Source organism: Dendrobates tinctorius, unplaced genomic scaffold (assembly GCF_039654945.1).
Source record: "Dendrobates tinctorius isolate UK_male_01 unplaced genomic scaffold, ASM3965494v1 ptg000133l, whole genome shotgun sequence".
NCBI classification, from domain to species: domain Eukaryota; kingdom Metazoa; phylum Chordata; class Amphibia; order Anura; family Dendrobatidae; genus Dendrobates; species Dendrobates tinctorius.
Window position 1 is genome coordinate 8,153,983 of NW_027361801.1, and position 14,966 is coordinate 8,168,948.

The 14,966-nt window shown below is 46.7% G+C and overlaps 1 protein-coding gene across 3 annotated transcripts in view; it reads right to left on the bottom strand.

Moving 5' to 3' along the window:
• The window catches only part of LRCH2 (leucine rich repeats and calponin homology domain containing 2), a 140,374-nt gene that overhangs the window by 59,217 nt on the left and 66,191 nt on the right, over positions 1–14,966 (bottom strand). For all 3 annotated transcript variants that reach the window (XM_073543457.1, XM_073543456.1, XM_073543458.1), the window contains exons 7-10: positions 1,616–1,703; positions 1,244–1,352; positions 912–1,006; positions 763–830 (exon numbers count right to left, since the gene is read on the bottom strand). In XM_073543457.1, the coding sequence (XP_073399558.1) occupies positions 763–830; positions 912–1,006; positions 1,244–1,352; positions 1,616–1,703 (360 nt within the window). The remainder of the gene's footprint in view (positions 1–762; positions 831–911; positions 1,007–1,243; positions 1,353–1,615; positions 1,704–14,966) is intronic.

Sequence of the window (14,966 nt, forward strand, 5' to 3'; positions counted from 1 at the left end):
GATCCAAAAATGACCAGGGGTAAGGAATGGACCACCCGGACAGGTCCTGCTTCTGGCAGCCATAGCAATTATCTGGTTTTGCAAGAGAACCCGCAACCAGCCCAGCAGGCTAATGGTCTTAAGCATACGTTTGGTGTCTGCTGGCCTTTCTCAGAGGAGCTTATAGTGTACCATGGCAGGCACTGTCACTCTGGTGCTCGTCTTCTTGGAGATCATTACTTTCACTGTAGGGGATTTTTTTTTTTCTTAGTTTCTGAAGGGGTTAAATATTACATAAAAAGTGAAAAAAAAAATTCCTAATTCAATAATCCGTTAAAAAGAAGCAAAAATAAAATAGAAAAACATTTCAGTATTGCCACATCCGTGGAACACAGGTTTATCAAAATGTATAGTTATCCAAAAAGTGAAAACTCCAGAAAAGTCATGTCGATTGGATAGGAGTACACGCCCGAAAACGATACAAGACAAAGAGCATGTTTGTGCCGTTGGCACCATTATGGGGGGAGGGGAGGTTCGGACGTAAGCCCCAATGGGAACCAACAAACAGGTTCCAGAACGCAGTGTGAAAGCACCCTTACAGAAGACATCGGGGAAAAGGACGGACAAGCATTCGGAATTTTAATGCCTGATCCTTAGCATTTAGTGGAGATAAGCCGTCGTCAGAGTTTGGCAGCGACTTTCTCCTCTCTTTCCAGAGAAAACAGGTGTGCATGTATATATTTTTTTAAAAACTTAAGGGCTAAATAAGAGCATGAAAAATACCTATGTTCCTCTTCCCACTCTGCATTTTCTTCAACTTTCTCGGATTTATCACTTAGTTTCCCTCTTTCCTTAAATAAGTGGGAAGACAAAGACCTCAGAGATGGTAAAAAGATGGACCATGGTGCAGTTTACATCTGTTCAACAACTACCTTAATATAAGAAACAAAGGGACCAGTGAGCTGAACGTCACTGTGATCTGTATCTTCAGCGCTTGGGTCGTAGTCGTAAATTTCCTGATCTTGACCTGCAACAATAAAAAAAAAAAAAAAAAAAAATGATTTACCAGTAGTCAATCAGAATTTCACAAAGACAAGAAAAATCTGTATTTCAGGGGCTGCCCTAATATAACCTTCATGGCTTCTTTAAGCATTTGTTTGTTTTGTTTTTTTTGAGTCTAGATGGCACTAGACCGCTATCAATACAATGTGAACATATCTGTCCTGCAAGTTTGTCAGCAAATTGCACTAGAAAAGCAGCTTACCTTTATGAGAGTCCAGCTTACTCCCTAGTAAATGATTGTCATTCTTCAGTGCCTGGTCTCTTGATTCGGATACCTGAGAGTGAAGGCTGATTGTATCGTCGTCAGAAGGCTGCACATGAGAAGAGAATAAAGGGCGACAGGTCACTTTATAGTAGTAAATATCCTATGCCATATGCAGGTTTTATTCTCCGCCGAGATACAAGTAGATGGCAGACATGATGGATGCACTGGCTGTGTTCCACCTTCAGCCTCGTGTCCTTGCACATGTAACACCTGTGTGGCCGCACTTCACAATCAGACCAATAGTAGACAAAACACATGATAGATTTATAAGACTTCCCCATAACCACAGAGGAGCATTACACGACGTACTTCGGTTGTTGACAGACGCTTATCTCCATTGTCACTGCCAATTCCAGAGTCGGGTCCATGGTTTTTACTTGGGTAAAAGTCTTCAATACTAGAAGTGGTAGAAAATAGAAAATAAAACGTACTACATGTCATGATGGCAGATATCCAAATCTTTATAAGGGAACTTATCAGGTGATTTATGCTGCCCAAATAGTGGGCAGCACGACTTGCAGGCCTGGTATATCACTCTCTGAAACACTTGGGCATTTCAAACTAGTCTGGCCGGCTCTTGCCAGCACTGCTTGATGTGAGTGACAGGTCTCGGTCAAAGTATGCGCGAGGGAGAGATCGGTCCTCACCTATAGCTGCGCTAAGGCTTTGTGCACACGTAGGAAAAGTGGTGCAGAATTTTCTGCACAAAATCCGCATCTCCTGGCAGAATCCGCAGCCGCAAATTTGCTGCGGAATTGATGCGGATTTTGTGCGGATTTTCTGCAGCTTTTACCACTGCGGATTTCCATCACAGAGGGGTCCAGAAACGCTGCAGAACCGCACAAAAGAAGTGACATGCAATTCTTTTAAATCCGCAGCAATTCCACACAGCTTTTTTTTTTTCCCATTGATTTACATTGTACTGTAAATCTCAGTGCGGATCTGCGTTTCTGCGCGGAAAAATCCGCTGCGGATCCGCAGCAAATCTGCATCGTGTGCATATAGCCTAAGAAGAGCTGGTCGGCAGTGGAGTTGGACTAGTCTGGTCTCCAGCTTTAGGCCCCTGGCTGGATCTTCAAACTATATTTTCCCTGAAACGCCAGTGTTTTTTGTACTACTACACATCCTGCTGTAGACAAAATAGTGAGTAGGTGAGCAGGCATGGCTGTGCCTCTGAGACACAATTTATGGATCTGATATACAGTAGGTACGGAAAGTATTTAGACCCCTTTAAATTTTTCACTCTATTTCATTGCAGCCATTTGTTAAATTCAAAAATGTTATTTTTTTTCTCAATGTACACTCTGCACCCCATCTTGACTGAAAAAAACAGAAATGTAGAAATTTTTGCAAGTTAAAAGAGAAAAACTGAAATATCACATGGTCATAAGTATTCAGACCCTTTGCTCAGACACTCATATTTAGGTCACATGCTGTCCCTTTCCTTGTGATCCTCGAGATAGTTCTATTAAAAAAAAAAAAAAAGAAGACTGAGAGGAGACTTAATGGCTGCTTACAAATATCTCAAGAGCTGTCACATTGTAGAAGGATCATCTTTATTCTCATTTGCACTAGGAAAGAATAGAAGCAATGGGATGAAACTGAATGGGAGGCGACACATTAGAAAAAAACTTTTTGACAGTCAGGCTGTGTGCACACGCTGCGGATTGTCCTGCGGATTTTTCTGCGCAGATTTGTCAAAAACCGCAGTTTTTCTGCGGTTTAGCCTGCGGGTTTCCTCTGCGGTTTGACACCTGCCATGGAGCGGAATCCGCACAAAGAATTGACATGCTGCGGTTTTGAAACAGCAGCAAATCCGCACAGAAAAATCTGCACTGTCTGCACAGCGGTTTTCATTTTGCATTGATTTTAATGGTACTTTACACCGCAGCAAAAACTGCTGCGGATCCGCAGGACCAAAACTGCTGCGGATCCGCAGCAGAATCCGCAGCGTGTGAAAACAGCCTCAGGGTGATCAATTAGTGGAACAGGCTGCCATGAGAGGTGGTGAGTTCTCCTTCAATAGAAGTCTTTAAACAGAGGCTGGACAGACACCTGTCTGAGATGATTTAGCGATTGGACCAGATGACCAGGAGGTCCCCTAACATTCTATGATACTACTCCTTTATTGGAATCCAGCTGTGTTTAAACAGATAGGATGTGATTTGTAAAGGCACACACCTGTCTATACAAGACCTCACAGTGCATGTCAGACCAAATGAGAATCATGAGGTCAAAGGAACTGGCCAAGGAGCTCAGACACAATTGTAGCAAGGCACAGATCTGGCCAAGGTTACAAAAGAATTTCTGCAGTACTCAAGGTTCGTAAGAGCACAGAGGCCTCCATAATCCTGAAATGGAAGAAGTTTGGGACCACCAGAAGTCTTCCTAGACCTGGCCGTCCAGCCAAACTGAGCAATCATGGGAGAGGAGCCTTCGTGAGAGAGGTAAAGAAGAACCCCAAGATCATTGTGGCTGAGCTCCACAGATGCAGTAGGGAGATGGGAGAAAGTTCCACAAAGTCAACTATCACTGCAGCCCTCCACCAGTTGGGCCTGTATGGCAGAGTGGCCCGACGGAAGAATCTTCTTAGTGCAAGACATATGAAAGCCCAAAGTTTGCTAAACACACATGAAGGACTCCTAGACTATGAGGAATAAGATTCTGTGGTCTGATGAGATGAAGTTTGAACTTTTTGGTGATAATTCTAAGCGGTCTGTGTGGAGAAAACCAGGCACTGCTCAGCACCTGCCCAATACAATCCAAGTAGTGAAACATGGTGGTGGCAGCATCATGCTATGGGGGTGTTTTTCAGCTGCAGGGACAGGACTGGTTGCAATTGAAAGAAACATGAATGCGGCCAAGTACAGAGATGTCCTGGATGAAAACCTCTTCCAGAGTGCTCTGGACCTCAGACTAAGGCCTGTTTCACACTTCCGTTTTTGACCATCAGTCAAAATCCGCCGTATTTTGAAAAAAACGGATCCGCCATTTTTTTTGGCGGATCCGTTTTTTTCCCCATTGAGTTGTATTACCGGCGGATCTTGACGGATGGCCATCCGTTGGATCCTTTTTTTTTTGCGTCCGCCGACATGCCTGGACGGACCCTGCAACTTTTTTTTGCTGCAGAATCCGCATTTTAGAGTGCGCATGCCCAGAAAAAGGAAGTTAGCCGGGAATTTAACCCTGAAATACTTTCTGGCGGACGAAAAAAATTCTCTCTCTCTCTCGGGCAGCGGTTCCTTTAAAATTCTTCATTCGGCGGATCCGTCAAAAAACGGATCTGGTGGCATCCAATCACATCAGTTAGGAACGGATCCGCTTTCCGCCTTTTTGACAGCTTTTGACTGACACAAAAAAACTGAAGTGTGAAACAGGCCTTAGCTGAAGGTTCACTTTCCAACAAGCCAATAACCCTAAGCACACAGGTAAAATAACAAAGGAGTGGCTTCAGAACAACTCTGACTAGGGCTGTGGAGTCGGTAAGCCAAACCTGCGACTCCGACTCCTCAATTTCCCTTACACCGACTCCAACTCCGACTCCGACTCCACGACTCCGACTCCCACACATATTGCTTATATTTAAGTGAAAAATGTATTGTAGTACAATGTGAACCTCAGACATTTAATCATTTTTATGATCCCATAATCAAGATATTTAGATAGAACAGAATATATATTGGTGTACTACCCGGTTTTCATTCTTTTTGGTACAGATACGATATGGATAGACAGATATGGATAAATGGATAGATAGAGCAGATTTCTAATCTGCTTTTGCTATTGAAAACATTATCTATGAGCTCAAAAACCTTTCAGGTGATGCAGTTTTTTAAAAAGATGATCTGCTTTTGCAGCTGAAAAACGTATCCTCAAAAAACACAGGAAAAACGCTGTGTGTGAATGTAGCCTTAGATCAGGAATAGAACAGCCATTTATAGGACATTTCATAACTTTCCCAAACTCCTATGAAAAAATATTCAGCACATCCTGCATTGAACTACTGTACCCAATTTATTATATATTTTAGGAGTCGGAGTCGGTCCATTTTATACCGACTCCAACTCCGACTCCACCAAAATGAGCACCGACTCCGACTCCACGACTCCGACTCCACAGCCCTGGACTCAACTGAACATCTCTGGAGAGACCTGAAAATGGCTGACCTGAAAATGGCTGTCCACCAACGTTCACCATCCAACCTGACGGAAATGGAGAGGATCTGCAAGGAAGAATGGCAGAGGATCCCCAAATCCAAGTGTGAAAAACTTGAATCATACCAATTAGACTCATGGCAGTACTAGCTCAAAAGGGTGCATCTACTCAAAACGGAGCATAGGGTATGAATACTTTTGACCATGTGATATTTCAGTTTTTCTTTTTTTTAATAAATTCGCAAAAATTTCTACATTTATGGGGTTTTTTTCAGTCAAGATGGGATACAGAGTGTACATTAATGAGAAAAAAAATGAACTTTTTTGAATTTACCAAACGGCTGCAATGAAACAAGAGTGAAACATTTTGAATGCTTTCCGTACCCACTGTATCAATTGCATTTCTAGATTTTGAGTCACTTCTTTTTACTTGCATTAGTTGACTTTTTTCTGCACCAAATCATTTAAAACGGTGCATGTTATTCATGAATTTTGTGCAAAAAAAATAATGCACTTTAATTCCTGTCTTTGATCAGTCTTTCCAGTTTTTGCATAAAGCCGCCCATTTTACTAAATGGTGCAAATTACCTGATGCATATAAATTCACTCTTGGGGGACGAATAAAATACATTTTCACAAAATTTCACAACTTTTTAGAGACGTTGCAATTGATGAATCGGCTAAGAAACAATTAAAACAATTATCACAATGGAAAACAGAAAAAGGAAGAAATGAAAAAGTAAAAAATCACAATACAAAAAAAGAAAAAAAAAAAAAAGCGCAAATGATATAATGAACAGTTCTCAATTTTAGGCCAGTTTGCCACATGCCAAAACTTCGACCTTTCAAAAAAAAAAAAAAAAAAAACCTGGTTCAAGTATCTAGTCTCCTGTCCTTAGCCATTTGCTTCATAGGCCAGGCCTTCCAAAGCAAGAACGGTGCAAGCTGTACGATTGTGTGTGAAACTGGTTTTAATTGCAAAATTAGAAATAGGGTCAAAGAAAGAAAGAAAAAATTAAGTAGAAATTCCTGGAATATTTGTGAATATTCTGGATTTCCCCATAAATATTGTTCTGATCTAGAGTTGTTTCATAGCAAGTTCTCATTGAGTCTGACCGTTTTGACCTTTCTGTACGCCTGTGTACACACAGTGCAAGACTGACACAGAAGGCAGTGTCACTAAAAAGCAGTTTGTGCTGCGCTTATTAATCTATCTTTCATTCTGATCATTTCTTGCACTTTTCCCCCCTTTTCTTTGTTTCTCACACTAAGTTTATAGGCCTACATTTTACTTCAGCCTGAATTCAATCATAGAAAGACAAAAAAAAACTTTAGCCCCTTAGGCTGGTTTCACACTTGCGTTTACTCTGTCGCCTCATTGGTGGACACAGAACCATGGTGTTATGCTGCTGTCCACTAGGAGGCGACACTATGCATAATCTGAAAAAGATTAACTTTGGCTCCTCCTCTTCAGTATATACCCTTGGACAGCGTCAGCCGTCTCCAGTTTTTGCTTAGTGTCGCAAGGAGGCACACCTAAGGATTTTTTCCGTTTTTTTCTTCCGGAATACAGATGAAGAAAAGTGGGTCTCCAGCTAGACTCCCGGCATGGCTCCTTCCTTGGTCCCCTTTTTTTTTTTTTTTTTAGGGGTGCCCAGTTGAAGTTGAGATGGTGGTTCCCCATGTCGCTCCTTCCCCAGTCCCTCGGGTACTGGTCCGAAGTTGAGACCCCCCTGCTTCCCCAACCCCTTTGGGGTCTGGGTTGAGGTCGAGGCGAGGATGAAGACCCCCTGACGGTGACAGACGCACCCTCCCTAATCCCACTCAGGGGGCATTAGGTTGAGACGCCTCAGGTAGGGTCGGAGAACAGGCAGCATTCTGCAGCATCCAGGGAATCCAGACCAGTTGTGGGATCCCGCTGGGGCCGGGGGAAGGTGCAGGCAGACATGGCACATCAGAGACAGCGCTCTCTGCGCCCCCGTCTCTGCAGCAGCAGCGGCTCTATAGCACTTCAGGGGGACCCCCTCATACAGGCACCGCTACCCCTGCTGACCCCACCGCTAGCCAGTCGCCCATTCCGGGGGGTCTGGTGCAGATCCGACCCCCTCCCGGACTACCACGCCGCCCTGGAGCCCTCCTGGGCATCAGGTCTCTTGAGATCACGGCTTCGGCCTAGCTGAAGCTGCCGCCTTTTTCCCCACTCCCCAGCCCGCCCCCCGGATGACTAATATGACACTCTATAGTGTCATAGAAGGGGCGGATCGAGACAGAAAGGGCGCGTTTTTACATAGCCCCGAGCGCCCTTTTCAGCTCTCCGCCCCCTTCTCCTCAGCGTCCCGGTGGCCATTTTTCTGGCTGCAGGCCATACCTGACAACGGACGCCTTCAGCAGGGAAGAGAGCCACAGCAGTCTTCGGGGGGCACAGAACTGTGATTTGTCGGCGCTGGACCTAGGGGCACACTGGTGGGGTAAGATCACAGCTGGGTCCTCTTTACTCAAGCTGTGAATCTATATTATCTATAAGGCTCTCTGTGGGTTTCCTCTGCGTAGCCACCCCTATCAGGGGATAGCCAGCCTCTGTGCACTATGCCGGGCTCAAGAAAGAGAACCAGGCAGGACTGTTTTTATGCATTCTGCACAGCCTGCAAAACCACTCACCCCAGTGGCAGCACGTATCCGCACTGCCGGGATTGCATCCAGAACTCTGGGTCAGAACCCCAGGGAGTCCCTACCAATGCTTCAGTGTCAGATAACACGCCGGAATGGCCTACTCAGATGTCGCAGTCTATGACACAGTCCATAGATAACCTAAACGCTACATTGCTGCAAGCTCTGCAGGGTCATGTCTCAGCTATGAACGTTACCCAGCAAAAGGACAGCTTGTCTCAGGAACATGCTGTTTCCGACACAGACGTAAGCGGACCCAAAGGTCACGGTCACCTGCGTTGTCCTATAGCACATGGTCATCCCCTTCCAGGGAGAGACACCGTCATTCCAGGTCACCTAGACAGTCCCCTATCAGAGACAGACAATGCAGTTCACCACAGCGATCCCCGACCACAGAAGACCCCCGCCCCAGGTCGCCCACCAGGGAACGCCTTAGCGATACGCAGGATTCGGAAGGCATCTGTGACTCCGACTCAGACAGCGAAACGGAGAGGTCTGTGGTACCTTGTCCCCCTAGCAATACAGTGCTAGTTGAGGACATACAGTAATCTCTGCCATCCATTGGGTGCTGGAAATTTCAGAGCCAGCCCCGGAAGCCCCAGAACATAAGATTTGCTTTGAAAGTGTTCTGAAACCACCTAAGGTCTTCCTTAATCACCATGAGTTTCAAACTATACTTACTAAGCAGTTTTCACAGCCTGAGAAAAAATTTGCCAATCGCAAATATTTGGAAGCGAAGTACCCCTTCTCACAGAAGGACACCAAGCAGTGGACACATCCACCCGAAGTGGACCCCCCGGTATCTAGACTAGCAGCACAGACCCTACTATCACTGCCAGATAGCTCAACCCTCAGGGACGCAGCAGACCGACAAGCAGAACGCATGGCTCGTTCCATTTTCGAAGCAGCAGGGGCCTCCCTGGCCCCTGCGTTCGCTTCCAGTTGGGCGGCCAAGGCCATCCTGGCTTTGGCCAAAAAACTGCAGGAGGGTCTTCAAGCTTCAAATACCGGGCTCTCGGACCAAGCAGTTCAAATAGCAGTGGTAGCAGACTACATGCTTCATGCAGCCCTAGACTCAGGAAGAGGTCTAGCGGGGATAGCGGCAAACTCCATTACGATTCGGCGTATCCTGTGGCTGCGGGAATGGAAAGCGGATGCAGCTTCAAAGAAGTCCATCACGCATCTTCCCTACCTTAGTGGAAGGCTTTTCGGCGAAAAGTTGGACACAATGATATCCAATGCCACTGGGGGTAAGAGTACCTCTCTCCCTCAACTGAAACCTAAACGCACATTTGAACGGAGAAACCAAACACGATTCCGATCCTTTCGGAACTCTTCGGGCTGGTCCGTCTCGTGCCCAGCGCAAAATCGTAACCGCTCTCCACGCAGGGACAACCCACGGACGGGGCAGAGACCGGACAGGACTTGGCAGTCGAAAGCAGGCCAAGCGAAAACCAAGGGAGCAAAACCTCAGAACTTCGCTTCATCATGACTCACGAACTCCGGAAGACATCCCACCAGTAGGCGGGCGACTTCTCTTTCAGCAAGTCTGGCTGCCTATTAGAGAAGACAGGTGGGTCAGGGAAATAGTGTCTTCCGGATACAAGATAGAGTTCACTTCCACTCCACTAAACCGGTTCTTCCTCTCTGTTCAACCAACACCACCAGACAAGGCTCGTGCCTTCCACCAAGCGGTCTCCTCTCTCCTTCAAGCAGGAGTCGTAATGCCGGTTCCCGCGAACGAAAGATTCCGAAGGTTCTACTCCAATCTATTTGTAGTTCCCAAGAAAGGAGGCAGCGACCGGCCCATACTAGACCTAAAACAGCTCAACAAATATGTACGGGTCCGTCATTTCCGCATGGAGTCCCTCCGGTCCATCATAACATCCATGGAGCAGGGAGAATACCTTGCCTCCATAGACATACAAGACGCATATCTGCACATACCAATTGCTCCCGCCCATCAAAGGTTTCTCAGGTTCGCAATCAACCAAAACCACTACCAGTTTTTCGCTCTCCCGTTCGGACTCGCCACGGCTCCAAGAACGTTTACCAAGGTCATGGCAGCCACCATGGACGTTCTACACTCCAGAGGCATTCTAGTCGTTCCGTACCTGGACGACCTTCTCAAGTCTTCCACCTTCAAGGACTGCGAGGTCAGTGTCTCAATCACAATAGACACACTGAGTCGTCTGGGATAGTTAGTCAACCTACAAAAATCATCGACTACCCCGAGTCAGACTAACCTTCCTAGGGATGTTATTCGACACCTCCAGGGGTCTGGTGCTCTTTCCCAAGGACAAGACACTGGCCCTCCGTCTGGGAGTTCGCACACTCCTCCGCAATCCTCCACGATCTCTCCGGTTTGCCATGAGAGTCCTCGGCAGAATGGCAGCAGCAATGGAGGCAGTGCCATTTGCCCAGTTTCACCTCAGGCCTCTTTAACTAGCCATCTTCAGATCTTGGAACAGGAACCCCTTCTCCCTCGACAGGGAGTTCCGGTTGACATCGTCAACCTGGAGGTCCCTACATTGGTGGCTAACTCCGCTTGCAAGAGGAAAACCCTTTCTCTCAGGTCAATGGAAGGTCCTGACCACTGACGCAAGCCTAACAGGTTGGGGTGCGGTGCACCTACATCACAGGGCACAAGGCAAGTGGTCATCAATGGAAGCGACCTTGCCCATCAACATCCTGGAAATCCGGGCCATCTTCCTGGCACTGAGAGCCTTTCGTCACTTGCTTACAGCCTCTCACATACGGATACAGTTGGACAATGCCACGGCGGTGGCATATGTGAATCACCAAGGCGGGACCGCAGCGCCCAGGCGATGAGAAGTGGCACATATCCTCCACTGGGCGGAAGACATAAGGTCGGTACTCTCTGCGGTACACATTCCAGGTGTAGAAAACTGGGAAGCAGACTTCCTCAGCAGGCAAGGAATGGACTCGGGGGAATGGTCTCTCCACCCCGAGATTTTTTTACCAGATTTGTCAACGCTGGGGAACCCCGGATGTGGACCTAATGGCATCCCATCTCAATGCCAAGGTCTCCAATTTCATGGCCAGGACACACGACCCGCGGTCGCTCAGAGCGGATGCCCTGGTCCAGGACTGGTCCCCAGGAATTCAGGGGCTCTCAATTTGACGGCATGGCCCTTGAAACCTGGATTCTAACCCAGGCAGGGTTCTCACCGGATGTCATTGCGACCATGATCAGGGCAAGGAAACCAGCCTCCGCCAAGGTTTACTATCGTACTTTCTTTTCCTGGTGCGAATCTCATGGACAAGTCCCACTCCCTTATTCCCTCCCGAAGGTACTAGGTTTCCTTCAATCGGGCCTAGACGCCAAGCTATCCCTAGGCTCGCTCAAGAGTCAGGTGTCAGCGCTTTGAGTCCTTTTTCAAAGGCGCATTGCTACCAAACCGCAAGTAAGGACTTTTCTCCAGGGAGTTTCCCGATTGGTTCCCCCCTACAGACGTCCACTGGAAACGTGGGACCTCAACCTGGTCCTGACAGCATTGCAGGCACCACCCTTCGAACCCCTTAAAGAAGTTCCATTCTGCTTTTTGTCACATAAAGTGGTTTTTCTAGTGGCAATCACCTCGCTACGCAGTGTGTCTGAATTATCAGCACTTTCCTGCAGACGGCCTTTCCTAGCTTTTCACCAGGACAAGGTGGTTCTCTGTACTGTACCATCCTTCCTTCTGAAGGTTGTGTCCACCTTCCACCTGAATGAGGAAATCTCACTGCCATCCCTTTGTCCGGGTCCGCTTCATAGAGTGGAGAAGGCTCTGCATACGCTTGACCTCGTCAGAGCATTGCGGATTTACGTGTCCAGGACTGCACCCTTCCGGAAGTGTGATTCCCTCTTCATTCTTCCGGAAGGCGGTTGCAAGGGCCTGTCGGCTTCCAAGGCTACCCTTGCCAGGTGGATCAAGTCCACCATACACGAAGCCTACCGACTTAACAGTTCCCCTCTTCCGGCCGGTATCACGGCACACTCTACACGGGCAGTAGGGGCCTCCTGGGTCATTCGGCACCAGGCTTCGGCACAACAAGTGTGCAAGGCGGCCACTTGGACTAGCCTACACATGTTTACGAAACACTACAGTGTTCATACCCAGTCCTCAGTGGACGCGAGCCTGGGTAGACGGGTTCTGCAGGCGGCAGTGCCCTAAGTTTAGGGTCCTGCTAGCACAATATTCGTCCATTGGTTCCCACCCAGGGACTGCTTTGGGATGTCCCATGGTTCTGAGTCCCCCAATGAGGCGACAGAGTAAAGGAGATTTTTGTGTACTCATCGTAAAATCTTTCTCTTAGCCTCTAATTGGGGGACACAGCTCCCACCCTGTTGCCCTTACGGGCCGTTGTTAAGGTTGAATTCTCATATTGTTCTTTGAGCTCGTACCTAGTAGCCTTCTTACAGGCATGGTTATGTTGTTTTTTTCGGTTATGTTCTTCCTAATGCTTTTGCACAAAACTGAGAAGGCTGACGCCGTCCAAGGGTGTATACTGCAGAGGAGGAGCCAAAGTTAATCTTTTTCAGATTATGCATAGTGTCGCCTCCTAGTGGACAGCAGCATAACACCATGGTTCTGTGTCCCCCAATTAGAGGCTAAGAAAAAGATTTTACGGTGAGTACACAAAAATCTCCTTTTTGGCGCTGAGTTTTTGCTCACACATGCGTTTTTTTTCCTATACTTAACATGGGTGTGCATAGTCATGCATTTGTACGCGCATGTGGGTTTTTGTAGTGTGCGCCCGGGCGCACAAAATGCATCCTGTTGTATTTTTTGTGCGTCCGACCGGTCTCAAAAAAACGCACGCGCAATGCGCACGAAATTCACCCAAAACCCATTAAAGTCTATGGGAGCGCTGACGTGCGCATGGTCATGTGCACGTCAGCGCAAAAAAACGCATGCTTTTTTTTTGCAAAAAAACAAGAAAACGCATTAAAAAATGCATGATGCGTTTTTATGCGCGTTTGCACTGCGCACGCAGCGCAAAAAAAACGCAAGTGTGAAAGTAGCCTTAGTGACAGAGCCAATTTGGTACTTAATGACCAGGCCAATTATTGCAATTCTGACCACTTTCACGTTATTTATACAATTGCCTTGTAATGTTTTCATTTCTTTCTCTGTCCAGATGTCACCGTATCCCAGAATTCCAAGAGGAGGAAGTTCACCGACCACCATACTGGGACACCCAAGTCATGGGTGTCTCAATATGGAAACTGCTGCAGGTACCAACCTATTGCGCAGTACCACCAGCGGAACGCCCTCGCACCACACACACTCTATACGCCGTACGCACCTCACAGTCACGCAGCCACTTGCGCGGTACCACCAGCGGAACACCATCGCACTGCGCCTGCGCGAATTCCGCGCAGGCGCAGTCAATCATTCGGCTGATCACGGTGGCAGATGCGTGACGTGTCTACAGGCAGAGGAAGCCGGTCACATTAAAGGGGTTTTCCCACGAACTAAAGTTCATTTTAAAAAATTGTCTGTGTCTGACCGTGTACGGAGCATACCACATCTACTGGGCAGGGGAGGAAGCAAAAGACAATACTGACATTACAGCAGGGGATCACAAAGGATTCATTTTGTGAGGTAAAATATTTCACTGACTGTTTTTAAACAATATTTTATCTCACAAAATCTATCCTCTGCGATCTCCTGATGTAATGTCAGTATTGTCTTTTATTTCCTCCCCTGCCCAGGAGCTGTGGTATGTTCTGTACACGGTCAGAGACAGGGGTGAGAGAGCTCAAACGAGACAGCACATGAGGGGAGAACACAGCACAGGAAGGAGAGAGACAGCAGACAAGGGGGACAGCACATGGGGTAGACAGGTCAAGGAAGAGAGCACAGACGGGAGAAGTCAGCACATGGGGATAGAGAGAGTGGATAGGTGGGTGAACACATGGAGGGAGAGATTCTCAAGGCTGCAAAGCCTGCCCCCATTGTGACATATTGTATTTCATGTTAGTGGTAAGATTTCTTCGATATGACAGGCGTTTATTCATGGGAAAAAAAAACGGAAATTTGACAAAAAATGTGAATAATTTTGCAATTTTCAAACGTAATTTTTGTACCCTTAAATCAGAGAGTGATGTCACACAAAATAGTTAATAAATAACATTTCCCACATGTCTACATTACATCAGCACAATTTTGGAAACAATGTTTTTTTGTTAGGACGTTATAAGGGTTAAAATTGACCAGCAATTTCTCATTTTTTCAACAAAATTTACAAAACCATTTTTTTTTAGGGACCACCTCACATTTGAACTAAATTGGGGGGGGGGGGGGGGGGTCAATATAACTGCAAATACCCAAAAGTGACACCATTCTAAAAACTACACCCCTCAAGGTGTGAAATACCACTTTCAAAAAGTTTATTAACCTATTAACCCTTCAGGTGCTTCATGAGAGGTAAAGCAATGTGGAAGGAACAAAATAAACATTTTACTTCTTTCACAAAAAGTTCACTTTGGAACCAAATTTTTTTTATTTTCACAAGGGTATCTGGAGAAAACGGACCACAAAATTTGTTGTGCAATTTCTCCCGAGTACGCCAATACCCATGTGTGGGGGAAAGCCACTGTTTGGGCGCATGACAGGGCTCAGAAGGGAGGAAGCACCGTTTGACTTTTTGAACCCAAAATTGGCTGGAATCAATGGTGGAGCCATGTCGCGTTTGGAGACCCCCTGATGTACCTAACAGTGGAACCCCCAATTCTAATCCCAACCTTAACCCCAACACACCCCTAACCCCAAAGGTCTATCACAGTGATCAAAATGAACCAATAAGAAAAATTCCCTACTGTTTCCGGG